The sequence below is a fragment of the Lagenorhynchus albirostris genome, chromosome 5, assembly GCF_949774975.1.
Source record: "Lagenorhynchus albirostris chromosome 5, mLagAlb1.1, whole genome shotgun sequence".
Lineage (NCBI taxonomy): Eukaryota > Metazoa > Chordata > Mammalia > Artiodactyla > Delphinidae > Lagenorhynchus > Lagenorhynchus albirostris.
The window spans coordinates 96,807,268-96,822,831 of NC_083099.1; the positions used below are offsets into that span (position 1 = coordinate 96,807,268).

Consider the following 15,564-nt stretch of genomic DNA (forward strand, 5'->3'; position numbering starts at 1 on the left):
GACACATACAGACTGAAAGTGAGGGGATGGAAAAAGATATTCCATGCAAATGGAAATCAACGGAAAGCTGGAGTAGCAATTCTCATGTCAGACAAAATAGACTTTAAAATAAAGACTATTACAAGAGACAAAGAAGGACACTACTTAATGATCAAGGTATCAATCCAAGAAGAAGATATAACAACTGTAAATATTTATGCACGCAACATAGGTGCACCTCAATACATAAGGCAAATGCTAACAGCCATAAAAGGGGAAATCAACAGTAGCACAATCATAGTAGGGGACTTTAACACCCCACTTTCACTAATGGCCAGATCACCCAAAATGAAAATAAATAAGGAAACACAAGATTTAAATGATATTAAGCAAGATGGACTTAATTGATATTTATAGGACATTCCATTCCCAAAACAACAGAGTACACTTTCTTCTCAAGTGCTCATGGAACATTCTCCAGGATAGATCATATCTTGGGTCACAAATCAAGGCTTGTTAAGTTTAAGAAAATTGAAATCGTGTTAAGTATCTTTTTCAACCACAATGCTATGAGACTAGATATCAATTACAGGAAAAAATCTACAAAAAATACAAACTCATCGAAGCTAAACAATACACTACTAAATAACCAAGAGATCACTGAAGAAATCGAAGAGGAAATCAGAAAATACCTAGAAACAAATGACAACGAAAACACGACAACCCAAAACCTATGGGATGCAGAAAAAGCAGTTCTAAGAGCGAAGTTTATAGCAATACAATCCTACCTCAAGAAACAAGAAACATCTCAAATAAACAAGCTAACCTTACACCTAAAGCAATTGGAGAAAGAAGAACAGAAAAACCCCAAAGTTAGCAGAAGGAAAGAAATCGTAAAGATAAGATCCAAAATGAATGAAAAAGAAATGAAGGAAATGATAGCAAAGAATAATAAAACTAAAAGCTGATTCTTTGATAAGATGAACAAATTTGATAAACCATTAGCCAGACTGATCAAGCAAAACTGGGAGAAGACTCAAATCAATAGGATTAGAAATGAAAAAGGAGAACTAACAACTGACACTGTAGAAATACAAAGCATCGTGAGAGATTACTACAAGCAACCATATGCCAGTAAAATGCACAACCTGGAAGAAATGGACAAATTCTTAGAAAAGCACAACCTTCTGAGACTGAACCAGAAAGAAATAGAAAATATAAACAGACCAGTCACAAGCACTGAAATTGAAACCGTGATTAAAAATCTTCCAACAAACAAAAGCCCAGGACCAGATGGCTTCACAGGTGAATTCTATCAAACATTTAGAGGAGAGCTAACACCTATCCTTCTAAAACTCTTCCAAAATATAGCAGAGGGAGAAACACCCCCAAACTCACCATCACCTTGATACCACAACCAGACAAGGTGTCACAAAAAAATCAAACTACAGGCCAATATCACTGATGAACATAGATGCAAAAATCCTCAACAAAATACTAGCAAACAGAATCCAACAGCTCATTAAAAGGATCATACACCATGATCAAGTGGGGTTTGTCCCAGGAATGCAAGGATTCTTCAATATATGCAAATCCATCAAGGTGATACACCATATTAACCAACTGAAGGATTAAAAACCTTATGATAAGCTCAATAGATGCAGAAAAAGCTTTCCACAAAATTCAACACTGATTTATGATAAAAACCCTCCAGAAATTAGGCATAGAGGGAACCTACCTCAACATAATAAAGGCTATATATGACAAACCAACAGCCAACGTCATTTTCAATGGTGAAAAACTGAAACTATTTCCACCAAGATCAGGAAGGAGACAAGGTTGCCCACTCTCACCACTGTTATTCAACATAGTTTTGGAAGTTTCAGCCACAGCAGTCAGAAAAGAAAAAGAAATAAAAGGAATCCAAATCAGAAAAGAAGTAAAACTGTCACTGTTTGCAAATGAAATGATACTGTACATAGAGAGTCCTAAATATGCTACCAGAAAACTACTAGAGCTGATCCATGAGTTCGGTAATGTAGCAGGATACAAAATTAATGCACAGAAATCTCTTGCATTCCTTTACACTAATGATGAAAAATTTGAAAGAGAAATTAAGGAAACACTCCCATTTACCATTGCAACAAAAGGAATAAAATACCTAGGAATATACCTACCTAAGGAGAAAAAAGATCTGTATGCAGAATACTATAAGACACTGATGAAAGAAATTAAAGATGATGTGAACAGATGGAGAGATATATCATGTTCTTGGATTGGAATAATCAACATTGTGAAAATGACTATACTACCCAAAGCAATTTACAGATTCAGTGCAATCCCTATCAAACTACCACTGGCATTTTTCACAGAACTAGAGCAAAAAATTTCACAATTTCTATTAAAACACAAAAGACTCCTAATAGCCAAAGGAATCTTGAGAAAGAAAAACGGAGCTGGAGGAATCAGGCTCCCTGCCTTCAGAGTATACTACAGAGCTACAGTAATTAAGACAGTATGGTACTGGCAAAAAACAGAAATATAAATCAGTGGAACGGATAGAAAGCCCAGAGATAAATCCACACACATATGGTCACCTTATCTTTGATAAAGGAGTCAAGAATATACAGTGGAGAAAAGTCAACCTCTTCAATAAGTGGTGCTGGGAAAACTGGACAGCTACATATAAAAGAATGAAATTAGAACACTCCCTAACACCATACACACAAATAAACTCAAAATTGATTAAAGACCTGAATGTAAGGCCAGACACTTTAAAACTCTTAGAGGAAAACATAGAACACTCTATGACATAAATCACAGCAAGATCCTTTTTGACCCACTGCCTAGTGTAATGGGAATAAAAACAAAAATAAACAAATGGGATCTAATGAAACTTAAAAGCTTTTGCACAGCAAAGGAAACCATAAGACGAAAGGACAGCCCTCATAATGGGAGAAAATATTTGCAAACGTAGCAACTGACAAAGGATTAATCTTCAGAATATACAAGCAGCCCATGCAGCTCAATAACAAAAAACAAACAATGCAATCCAAAAATGGGCAGAAGAGCTAAATATACATTTCTCCTTAGAATGTGTACAGATGGTCAACAAACACATGAAAGGATGCTTAACATCACTAATTATTAGAGAAATGCAAATCTAAACTACTATGAGGTATCACCTCACACCAGTCAGAATGGCTATCATCAAAAAATCTACAAACAGTAAATGCTGGAGAGGATGTGGAGAAAAGGGAACCCTCCTGCAATGTTGGTGGGAATGTAAATTGATACAGCCACTATGGAGAACAGTATGGAGGTTCCTTAAAAAACTAAAAATAGGGGCTTCCCTGGTGGCGCAGTGGTTGAGAGTCTGCCTGCCAATGCAGGGGACACGGGGTCGTGCCCCGGTCCAGGAAGATCCCACGTGCCGCGGAGCGGCTGGGCCCGTGAGCCATGGCCGCTGAGCCTGCACGTCTGGAGCCTGTGCTCCGCAACGGGAGAGGCCACAACAGTGAGAGGCCCGCGTACCGCTAAAAAAAAAAAAAAAAAAAAGAACTAAAAATAGAGCTACTGTATGACCCAGCAATCCCGCTACTGGGCATATACCCTGAGAAAACCATAATTCAAAAAGAGTCATGTACCACAATGTTCATTGTAGCTCTATTTACAATAGCCAGGACATGGAAGAAACCTAAGTGTCCATCGACAGATGAATGGATAAAGAAGATGTGGCACATATATACAATAGAATAACACTTGGCCATAAAAAGAAACAAAACTGAGTTATTTGTAGTGAGGTGGATGGACCTAGAGTCTGTCATAGAGAGTGAAGTATGTCGGAAAGAGAGAAACAAATACCGTATGCTAACACACATATATAGAAAGTTTAAAAGAAGAAGGTTCTGAAGAACCTAGGGGCAGGACAGGAAAAAAGACACAGACGTAGAGAATGGATTTGGGGACACAGGGAGGGGGAGGGGGAAGCGTATGCTGGGACGAAGTGAGAGAGTGGCATTGACATATATACACTACCAAATGTAAAATAGACAGCTAGTCAGAAGCAACCGCATAGCACAGGGAGACCAGCTCGGTGCTTTGTGACCACCTAGAGGGGTGGGATAGGGAGCGTGGGAGGGAGACACAAGAGGGAGGGGATATGGGGATATATGTATATGTATAGCTGATTCTCTTTGTTTTATAGCAGAAACTAACACAAGAATGTAAAGCAAATATCCTGCAATAAGGATGTTAAAAAAAAAAGTTATTGTGATACTTCATTTATCTACTTTTTTACTGAATGAGAGAGGCTTTTTATAAAATTATATTCGACTACCTATAAAGTAAGCACTGAATTTAAAACTAATACCAAAATATTAATGCAAGTAATATAATGGTTCTGTTAGCTCATTCAGCTCTTATTTATATTTCAGTTAAACTGGTTATTTTCTCATTCTGGTTTCAGATAAAAAAGATGTTAAATGCAAAACCAGAGGATGTTTGTGTTAAGTCACCATTGTCCAAACTCAGAAGCTCAGAACGCTGGGATCTTTCTTTGCAGGGGGTAAATAAAAACTATTTCCTTTTAAGTATGTGGTGTTACTTGGTATGTTTAAAATAATTTAATAAAGCTGAATTTTAATTTTCTTATATGTCCTTTTTTTTTGTTTTCTAATTGCAGGTTTTAAGTTTATTTCTGGCAAATGTTGAAGTGATGCTTTGAGGTTAGGGTCTTTTTCAATTTAAATCTAAGAACATCTTATTATGCATGGTTGTTTCCTTCATGAATTTAAATCTCATTATTGTAATATATATGATATTTAAAATTTATGAGAATATTAAGCTTATTAGAATCCTTTGCTCTTTTTCTCTGTTTTGTAAGTTTGAGAGGGTACATCTTAAAGGGTGACACAACTATATGTGTGTGTATATATATATTTTTAAAATATTTATTTTTTATTGGGGTACGGTTGCTTTACATTGTTGTGCTAGCTCCTGCTGCACAGCAGAGTTGAACCAGCCATATGTATACACATATCCCCTCCCTTTTGGATTTCCTCCCATCCAGGTCACCACAGAGCACCAAGTAGAGTTCCCTGTGCTATGCAGCAGGTCCTCACTAGTTATCTATTTCATACGCAGTGGCGTATGAAATAGATTGACCCAGATGTCAATCTCAATCTCCCAATTCATCCCAGCCCGACACAACTATATCTTAAAAGGTATCCTGATTATGAATCTGGAGTAATTTTATTACTATTAAGTATTACTATAGAGTTCTCATGAATAAAGCTTAAGATAGCACTTTATAAGTTTTTTTTTTTTTCCTTGACGGGCACAACTCATGGTCAAGGTTTTAAAAATAGAATTTTTCTAAGATTTTCTAATTCTCCATTTGAGGATATACGTATTAGTCTACTAGGGCTAACATAACGAAAGACCACAGGTCAGATGGCTTAAACAACAGAAAGTTATTTTCTCACAGGTCTGGAGGCTGGAAGTCCAAAATCAAGGTGCTGGCAGGGTTCATTTCACTAAGGCCTCTCTCCTTGGCTTACAGATGGCTATCTTCTTGCTTTGTCCTCATATGGCCTCTTTTCTGTGCACCCACATCCCTGGAGTTTCTTCCTCTTCTTATAAGGACACTAGTCTTATAGGATTAGGGTCCCACCCGTATGACCTCATTTAAACTTCATTACCTATGTAAAGGCCCTATCTCCACATACAGTCATATTAAAGGTTAGGATGTCAACATATGAATTTTGGCAGAGACAGTTCAGATCACAACAGGAGAATTTTAGGATAACAGACTTTAAGTCACCTTGAATGTATGTGTTTTTATGTTACAGACAAGAAAAATTAACCATTTACTATAACTTGTTCTCAGAGGAAAGATTTGTTGTTAGTATTAGTTGCTTTAACATTTATATATTTATTTATTTTGGCCGTACTGCATGGCTTGCAGGATCTTAGTTCCCTCAATAGGGATTGATCCCATGCCCTCAGCAGTGAAAACATGGAGTCCTAACCACTAGACCACCAAGGAATTCCCTAACATTATTTAAAAATTTAATAATTAAATAATGCATTTGCTTTTTATACAGGGTACAAAAAAGGGAAATAACAAATGGGACTATTTCTTAAATGCAGTCACTGCTGACAGTTTTTTTTCATTCCTTTCAAGGAAAAGAAAGCATATTGCCCCCATATGACTCTGTATTATTTTTTGATCATTGCTTAAGAGGGATCATGAAATACATAGTAATATTAGTAATATTGTTAATTTTTTTCTTCTATTTTAACACATTTAGATCTCTTTTATTTATTTTTTATTGGCTTTGCAATACTCCCAAAATATACTATATACAATAATTTATTCACTTAGTGCACTGATATTAGACAATTTGGTTGTTTCTAGAGTTTTGCTGACAGAAACAATATTGCAAGACCTTCATTTTTTGTAAACAGGGAACTATTTTTGAGTGGGATTACTGGGTCTAAGGAAGTTTGTATATTAAATTTTAATGAATATTGCAAAATTGTCTCACAGAAGATTTGCACCAATTTATATTGCCACCAGTGAGAGCTCCCATATTTCTACAGGTTTACTATTACTGGATATTATCAGGCAGTAAACTTGTTGCCAGTAGAAGAAAAAAATACATTATTTTTTTAAGCTTTTTTTAAAAAAATATTTATTTATTTTTGGTTGCATTGGGTCTTAGTTTTGGGGATCTTTCATTGTGGTCCGTGGGCTCTCTGGTTGTGGCACGTGGCTCAGTAGTTGCAGTGCATAGGCTGACTTGCCCCGTGGCATGTGGGATCTTAGTTCCTGGACCAGGGATTGAACCTGCTTTCCCTGCATTGGAAGGCAGATTCTTAACCACTGGACCACCAGGGAAGTCCCCAACATACATTATTTTAAGAAAATTTTATCTCTGCATTTATATATTTTACTTTATGTTTTAGAATACTGAATGGAGTAAAAATAAGATATATATATCATTTTAAATACACACACACACACACACACACACAGTCTCTTGGAAGTAGATGGATGCTTTTTGTTGGGTTTGTTTTCTTAAGGGGTGTCTTACTAAATGTGTTTTTTCCTTTACCCTTGGGTCATATAATCTTCCTTTAGTATTTGGCCTTCAAGAGGCAGATGTGGATCACCAGAGAGCTCTTTTTTAAGAAATAAATTTATTTATTTTATTTATTTATTTTTGGCTGTGTTGGGTCTTCATTGCTACGCGCGGGCTTTCTCCAGTTGCGGTGAGTGGGGGCTACTCTTCGTTGCGGTGCGTGTGCTTCTCACTGCAGTGGCTTCTCGTTGCGGAGCACAGGCTCTAGGCATGTGGGCTTCAGTAGTTGTGGCATGAGGGCTCAGTAGTTGTGGTTTGTGGGCTCTAGAGCGCACAGTAGTTGTTGCACATGGACTCAGTAGTTGCTCTGTGACATGTGGGACCTTCCCGGACCAGGCTCGAACCCATGTCCCCTGCATTGGCAGTCATATTGTTAACCACTGTGCCACCAGGGAAGTCCCCAGAGAGCTCTTTAGGTATTAAGTCTCTATGTTATATAATCTACGGTCTTCTCTTTCCTTAACTCCTTTTCATTTCAGCAGTCTCCTTTTCCTGAGAAGTAATGGCTTATTTTCTCCTATTTCTCTCTACCCACTGAGTGAAACAAGGCCTCCTCAGAGACATATTTTCTTTTCCTATGACCAGTTTCCCACTCTAGTTGCACGTGTTCCTTAGGATAGTGATACTTAACTTTTGGGAAATCTACATCGTGTTTGAGATTTGAAGTGGCAAATGTGTCAGCTTTACCTTGCTCCCATGTTGCTTTAGACTTAACGGTATTTGTTAAGTGTGCTTCATAGTTTGTAGGGTTTGAGGCAGTACCAAAATCTTGCTTTGTTGTTTCTCCCACACGCTGTAGGTTTCAATGAAATAAAAAGGGATAAATACCACTCTCCATAATCTTTAGATTATGCTATCTTCAGCAGAATTTTAACTTGTTTATTTTTGATATTAACTGAGATGCAATTATATAAAGCAGGCTGCACAGATCTTAGGTGTATAATTGGATGAGCTTTGACTAATGTAACATATGCAACCAATATCTCAGTGAAATAGAGCATTGTCGTGAGCCTTGAAAGTTCCCTTATGCCCCTTACCATTGTGTCTTCTCTTTGCCCGCTGTCCCTATTCCCACCCTGTTCCTGACAACCAATTTTCTGATTTCTATATCAGTAAGATAATTTTGCCTATTCGTATAGTGTATACTCTTTTGTGTTTGCCTTCTTTTGCTTAGTAAAACGTTGAAACTCATTCCTGTTTTCTGTCTATCAGCAGTTGCTGTGAGCCGGGGGGAGGGGTACTCATTGTTGTGGTGCGTGGGCTTCTCATCATGGTGGCTTCTCTTGTTGCAGACTCTAGGCACGCGGGCTTCAGTAGTTGTGGCATGTGGGCTCAGTAGTTGTGGCTTGTGGGCTCTAGAGTGCAGGCTTAGTAGTTGTGGTGCCCGGACCAGGCTCGAACCCATGACCCCTGCATTGGCAGGAAGATTCTTAACCACTGTGCCACCAGGAAAGCCCAGTTTGTTTCTTTTTACTGCTAAGTAATATTCTGTTATATGAGTATAACACAATTTATTAATCTAATTCTTCTGTTGATGGACTTTTGGGATTGTTTTTAATTGGTTTTAATTTGCTTTGCCCTGGTGACTAATGGTGTTAAAATATTTTCATATGTTGATTAGCTGTTGTATATTTTCTTTTTTTGTGAAGTGCCTGTTCAAATTTTTTGCCCTTTTAAAAATATATTTTATTGGCAATTAATTTACATATAATTAAATTAATCCATTTTAAGTGTTCTCTGAATTTTGACAAAGGTATACATTTTTGCAGCCACCACCATTATAAAGGGGTGTGTGTGTGTGTGTGTGTGTGTGTGTGTGTGTGTGTATTTGTATTTATTTATCGTTTTTTTTGTTGGTGTACAGTCCTATGAGTTACAAGATCTGTATAGACTCATATGACTATCATCACAGTGAAGATACCGTACAGTTCTATCACTCCAAAAAATTCCCTTTGTAGTTACTCCCTATCCCTACCCCTAACCCATGGTAACGTTGTTTTCTCTACCTGTAGTTCTGTATTTTCCAGAATGTCACATGAATGCAATCATGGAGTATGTAATTTTTTAATGTTTTGAGAGTGGCTTTTTCATGTAGTATAATGCCATTGAGATTCATCGATGTTGTATATATCAATAGTTTGTTTAACCATTCCCATATTAACCACTGAAGGACATATGGGTTGTTTCCAGTTTTTGGCAGTTAGGAATAAAGATGCTATACATATTTGTATACAGGTCTTTTTTGTGAGCAGAAGTTTTTAAATTTCTCTAGGGGAAATACCTAGGAGTGGGATTCCTGAATCATATGTAAATGTATGTTTAACTGCCAAACTGATTTCCAGAATACCATTTTACATTCCCACCAGCAATGTATGGGACTTCTGGATGCTCTGTAACTTTACCAATACTTGGTGCTGTCAGTTTGCTTATTTTTTAAAATAATAGACTATTTTTTAGAGTTGTTTCAGGTTTACCAAAAAATTGAAGGGATAGTACAAACAGTACCCATATATTCATTCTGCCCTTCCCTATGCTCACACACAGTTTCCTTATTATTAACATCTTGCATTAATGTGGTACATTTGTTACAATTGGTGAGCCAAATACTGATACATTTTTTTAATATTGAGATGTAATTGACATGTAACACTGTATTAGTTTTAGGTGTACAACATGATGATATTTATTTATTTATTTATTTATTTATTTTGGGGATCGAGCCATTTTATCTAGGGGCTTTGGAGGAAGGTTGAAAGGCTGGGAGGACAGTGAGATCTGATGTCCTTCTCCCAGCCGGGAGCTCCCCAGCTTCACCATCTCTGAAAGCCATAATGATTGATACATATTTAAATTGCAAAATTATTGCCACAGTAAGTTTAGTTAACATACATTACCATACATAGTTACAGTTTTTTTTTCTTATGATGAGACTTTTAAGATCTACTCTCTTAGCAGGTTTCAAATGTATAGTATAGTTTTGTTAACTAATCCGCCATGCTGTACATTATGTCCCCAGGACTTATAACTGGAAATTTGTACCTTTTGGCCACCTTCATTCATTTCCTCCAGCTCTCAACCCCTGCCTCTGGCAACCACAATTCTGTTCTCTGTATCAATGCATTAAGATTCAAAAAAAATTCCACATATAAGTGAGATCGTACAGTATTTGTTTTTCTCTGTTTGACTTATTTCACGTAGTATAATGCCCTGACAGTCTACCCATGTTATTGCTAATGGCAAGATTTCCTTCTTTTTTTATGGTTGAATAACATTCCATTAAAGTGTGTGTGTGTGTGTATATATGTGTGTGTATATATATATGTACACATACCACATTTTGTTTATCCATTCATCCATTGATGGACACTTAGATTGTTTACACATCCTGGCTATTGTAAATAATATTGCAGTGAACATGGAGTTGTCGATAATTTTTTTTTCAAGTAGTGATTTTGTTTTCTAAGGAAAAATACCCAGAAGTGGAAATGGAATTGCTGAGTCATGTGGTTTTTAAAAATTTTTTTGAGGAACCTCCATAGTATTTTCCATAGTGTCTCTACCAGTTTACATTCCTGCAAGCAGTGCACAAGGGTTCCATTTTCTCCTCATCCTTTTTTTTCTTTTTAAATATTTATTTATTTGGCTGTGTCAGGTCTTAGTTGTGGCACGCGGGATCTTCTATTGCAGCACATGGGCTTCTCTATAGTTGTGGTGCATGGGCTCTAGAGCACGCGGGCTCAGTAGTTGTAGCACGTGGGCTCTCTTGTGGCACGCGGGCTCCAGAGCCTGCATGCTCATTAGTTGCGGTGCACAGGCTTAGCTGTCCTGCCTGATGTAAGATCTTAGCTCCCTGACCAGGGATTGAACCTGTGTCCCCTGCATTGGAAGGTGGATTCTTTTTTTAAATAAATTTATAAATTTATATATTTATTTATTTATGGCTGCGTTGGGTCTTCATTGCTGCGTGCGGGCTTTTTTCTCTAGTTGCGGCTAGTGGGGGCTACTCGTTGTTGCAGTGGGCAGGTTTCTCATTGTGGTGGCTTCTATTGTTGCGGAGCATGGGCTCTAGGCACCCGGGCTGCAGTAGTTGTGGCTCTTGGGCTCTAGAGTGCAAAGTCAGTAGTTGTGGCGCACGGACTTAGTTGCTCTGCGGCATGTGGGATCTTCCTGGACCAGTGATTGAATCCGTGTCCCCTGCATTAGCAGGCGGATTCTTAACCACTGCGCAACCAGGGAAGTCCCAGAAGGTGGATTCTTAACCACTGGACCACCAGGGAAGTCCCTCTCCTCATCCTTGCATCCTCTTTTTATGTCTTGTCTTTTTGATAATGGCCATTCTACCAGGTGTGAGGAGGTAGTTCATTGTGGTTTTGATTTGCATTTCCATGGTGTTTAGTGATGTTGAGCCCCTTTTCATGTATCTGTTGGCCATATGTATGTCTTCTTTGGAAAAATTTCTATTCAGATCTGTCGATTTTTAAATTAGATCTTTTGTTTTTGCTATTGAGTTGTATGAGTTCTTTATATATTTTGGATGTTAGCCTCCTATCAGTTATATGTTTCAGAAATAATTTCTCCAATTCTGTAGATTGGTTTTTCATATTGTTGATGGTTTCCTTTGCTATGCAGACATTTTTAGGTTGATGTAGTCTCACTTGTTTATTTTGTTTTTATTGCCTTTGCCTAGGTGTCAAATCCAAAAAATCATTGTTAAGACACTGATATCAAGGAACTTACCCTTTATGTTATCTTTTAGGAGTTCTATAGTTTCAGGTTTTATGTTCAAGTCAGTCAGTCCATTTTGAATTGATTTTTGTGTATGGTGTAAGGTAGTCATCCTGTTTCATTCTTTTGCATATGGTTGTTCAGTTTTCCCAGCATAATTTATTGAAGAGACTGTCTTTTCCCAACTCTATATTCTAGTGTTATTTATCATAAATTAATTGACCATATATGTGTAGATTTATTTCTGGGCTCTCTCGTCTGTTCAGTTGATCTATTTTTGTGTTTTTAATGGCAGTACCATACTGTTTTGATTACTATAGCCTTGTAATGTAGTTTGAAATCAGGACGTGTGGTGTCTTCAGCTTTGTTCTTCTTAAGATTGCTTTGGCTATTCAGGGTCTTTTGTGGTTCCAAACAAATTTTAAGATTGTTTTTTCTATTTCTGTGAAAAATACTGTTGGAATGTTGATAGGGATTGCATGAATCTGTAAGTTGCTTTGGGTAGTATGGCCATTTTATCATTATTAATTCTTCCTGTCCATGAGTATGGCATATGTTGCCATTTATTTGTATCTCTTCAGTTTCTTTCATCAGTGTCTTACAGTTTTCAGTGTATGGGTTATTTATTCCTAGATATTTTATTCTTTTTACTGTAGTTGTAAATGGGACTGTTTTCTTAATTTCTCTTTCAGGTAGTTTATTGTAAGTGTGTAGAAATGCAATTGTTTTTTTGTATGTTGATTTTGTATCCTGCAACTGTACTGAATTCGTTGATTAGTTGTAACAGTTTTTTTGGTGTGATCTTTAGGGTTTTCTATGTATGATATCTTGTCATCTGCCAATAGAGACAGTTTTACTTTTTTTCGAATTTGGATACTTTTTATTTATTTTTCTTGCCTAATTGCTCTGGCTAGGACTTCTAGTACTCTGTTGAATAAAAGTGGTGAGTGTGGCCATCTTTGTTTTGTTCCTGATCTTAGAGGAAAAGCTTTCAGCTTTTTACTCTTGAGTATGACATGAGATGTGGGCCTGTTATACGTGTCCTGTCATACATAATTGAGGTACATTCCCTCTATACCTGCCTTGTTGAGAGTTTTTATGGTGAATGGATGTTGAATTTTGCCAAATGCTTTTTCTGCGTCTATTGATATGATGATATGATTTCATCATTCATTTGATGAATGTGATGTATCACATAGATTGATTTGTGGATGTTGAAGCATTTTTGCATACCTGGAATAAATCTGACTTGTTCATGATGTGTGAACCTTTTAATGTATTGTTGAATTTAGTTTGCTAATATTTTGTTGAGGATTTTTGCATCTGTGTTCATCAAGGATATTGGCCTGTAATTCTTTTGTAGTGTCCTTGTCTGGTTTTGGTATTAGGGTAATGATGGCCTCATAAAATAAGTTTGGGAGTGTTTCCTCCTCCTCTATTTTTTGGAAGTTTGAGAAGGATTAGTAATAATTCTTCTCTAAATGTTTGGTAGGCTTCACCAGGGACTCCATCTGGTCCTGGACTTTTGTTTGTTGGGAGGTTTTTGATTACTGATTCAGTCTTGTTATTAGTAATTGTTCTGTTCATATTTTCTCTTTCTTCATGATTCAGTCTTAGTAGGTTATGTTTCTAGAAATTTCTTCATTTCTTATAGGTTGTCTAATTTGTTGGCATATAATTCATAGTAGTCTCTTATGATCTTTTATAGTTCTGTGATCAGTAGTAATATCTCCTCTCTAATTTTTGATGTTTTTGTTTTGTGAGTTCTCTCTCCTTTTTGCTTGTTGTGCCTAGCTAAAGGCCATTTTGGGGTTATCTTTTCAAAAAACAGCTTAGTTTCATTGATCTTTCCTATTATCGCTTCACTCTCTAGTCACTTATTTCCACTCTGATTTATACTTTCATATGTTTTCTTGTAACTAATTAGTTCCTTTTTTGGCTTAAGGAAAACCCTTCAACATTTCATGTGTGGCAGGTCTAGTGGTGCTTCTCTGGAACTTTACCTTTTGCTTGTCTGGAGCTCTTTATCTCTCCTTCAGTCCTGGAGGACAACTTTGCTGGGTAGAGTGTCCTTGGTTGGCAGTTTTTTCTTCTTTCAGCACTTTGAATATATTGAGACACTCCATTCTGGCCTGTAAAGTTTCTGCTGAAATATCTGCTGATAGTTTTATGGGGGTTCCCTTGTATATAAGAAGTTGTTTTTTCTCTTGTTACTTTTTAGATTGTCTCCTCGTCTTTAACGTTTTACAATTTAATTATAATGTGCCTTGGTGTGGCTCTACTATAGATGCATCTAGTTTGGAACTCTCTGGGCTTCCTGACTGTGGATGTTGGTTTTGTTCCGCAGGTTAGGGAAATTTTCAACCAGTATTTCTTTTCCTTTTTTCTTTCTTTTTTTTTTTAAAGAGTTTTATTAGCAACTAATCAAGATGCTTTTTTTTTTTTTTTTTTTTTTTGCGGTACGCGGGCCTCTCCCATTGCGGAGCACAGGCTTCGGACGCGCGGGCTCAGCGACCGTGGCTCACGGGCCTAGCCGCTCCGTGGCATGTGGGATCTTCCCGGACCGGGGCACGAACCCGTGTCCCCTGCATCGGCAGGCGGACTCTCAACCACTGCGCCACCAGGGAAGCCCTCAACCAGTATTTCTTTAAATAAGTTTTCTACCCCCCCCTTCTCTTTTTGGTACTCCTATTATGTGAATATTGTTCTCCTTTATGTTGTCTTATAAGTCCCTTAGTATATGCTCACTCTTTTTATTCTTTTTTTGATCCTTTGATTGGATGAATTCTACTGCCCTGTCTTCGAGTTCACTGATCCTTTCTTTCACGTCATCTAGTTTACTGTTGATCTCTCTATTGAATTTTTCAGTTCAATTATTAATATTCTTCAGTTCTGTGATTTGGTACTTTCTTATATTTTCTTTCTTTTTGTTGAAATTTTCATTTTGTTTACGCATTGGTCTTTTGACTTTGGTGAGCATCTTTATGACTAATTTTTTGAACTATTTATCAGGTAGATCACTTATTTCCAGTCAGTAAGGTGTTTTTTTCTGAGGTTTTATCTTGTTCTTTCATTTGTAATGTATTTTTCTGCTTTATTTTCCTTCATTCTCTGGTTAGTTTCCATGTATTAGATAAAACAGCCACCTCTCTCAGTCTTGAAAGATGGATCTTATATAGGACCTGAACCTTATCCTTTAATCCTGTCCTAACTCTTGGTTGTTTCTTAGACCTCTGTGATTGTCCAAGCAGTCTTCTTTGTTTATAGTGGCTTCCAGTAGTTGAGTGTGACAAGACCTGTCCGTATCCCAAGGGGGAGGGTCTTAGCACCTAGATGCAGGCTGATTGGAAGCCAGGCCCCCAGGCAGCAGCTTTTAAAGTACACAGCTAGGGACTTCCCTGGTGGCGCAGTAGTTAACAATCTGCCTGCCAATGCAGGGGACACAGGTTCGAGCCCTGGTCCGGGAGGATCCCACATGCCGTGGAGCAACTAGGCCTGTGCACCACAACTCCTGAGCTTGCACTCTAGAGCCCGCGAGCCACAACTACTGAGCCCATGCTCTGCAACAAAGAGAAGCCACTGCAGTGAGAAGCCCATGCACTGCAACAAGGAGAAGCCCCTGCTCGCTGCAACTAGAGAAAAAAGCCCGTGTGCAGCAACAAAGACCCAACGCAGCCCAAAAAAAAAAAAAAAAGTACACAGCTATACCTCT

General features: G+C 37.5%; 1 protein-coding gene across 1 annotated transcript in view; it reads left to right on the forward strand.

Moving 5' to 3' along the window:
• SENP7 (SUMO specific peptidase 7) overlaps positions 1-15,564 on the forward strand; it is a 154,235-nt gene that overhangs the window by 23,693 nt on the left and 114,978 nt on the right. Inside the window, exon 4 of the mRNA XM_060150665.1 lies at positions 4,448-4,546. Within this exon, the coding sequence (XP_060006648.1) occupies positions 4,457-4,546 (90 nt within the window). The 5' untranslated portion in view covers positions 4,448-4,456. The remainder of the gene's footprint in view (positions 1-4,447; positions 4,547-15,564) is intronic.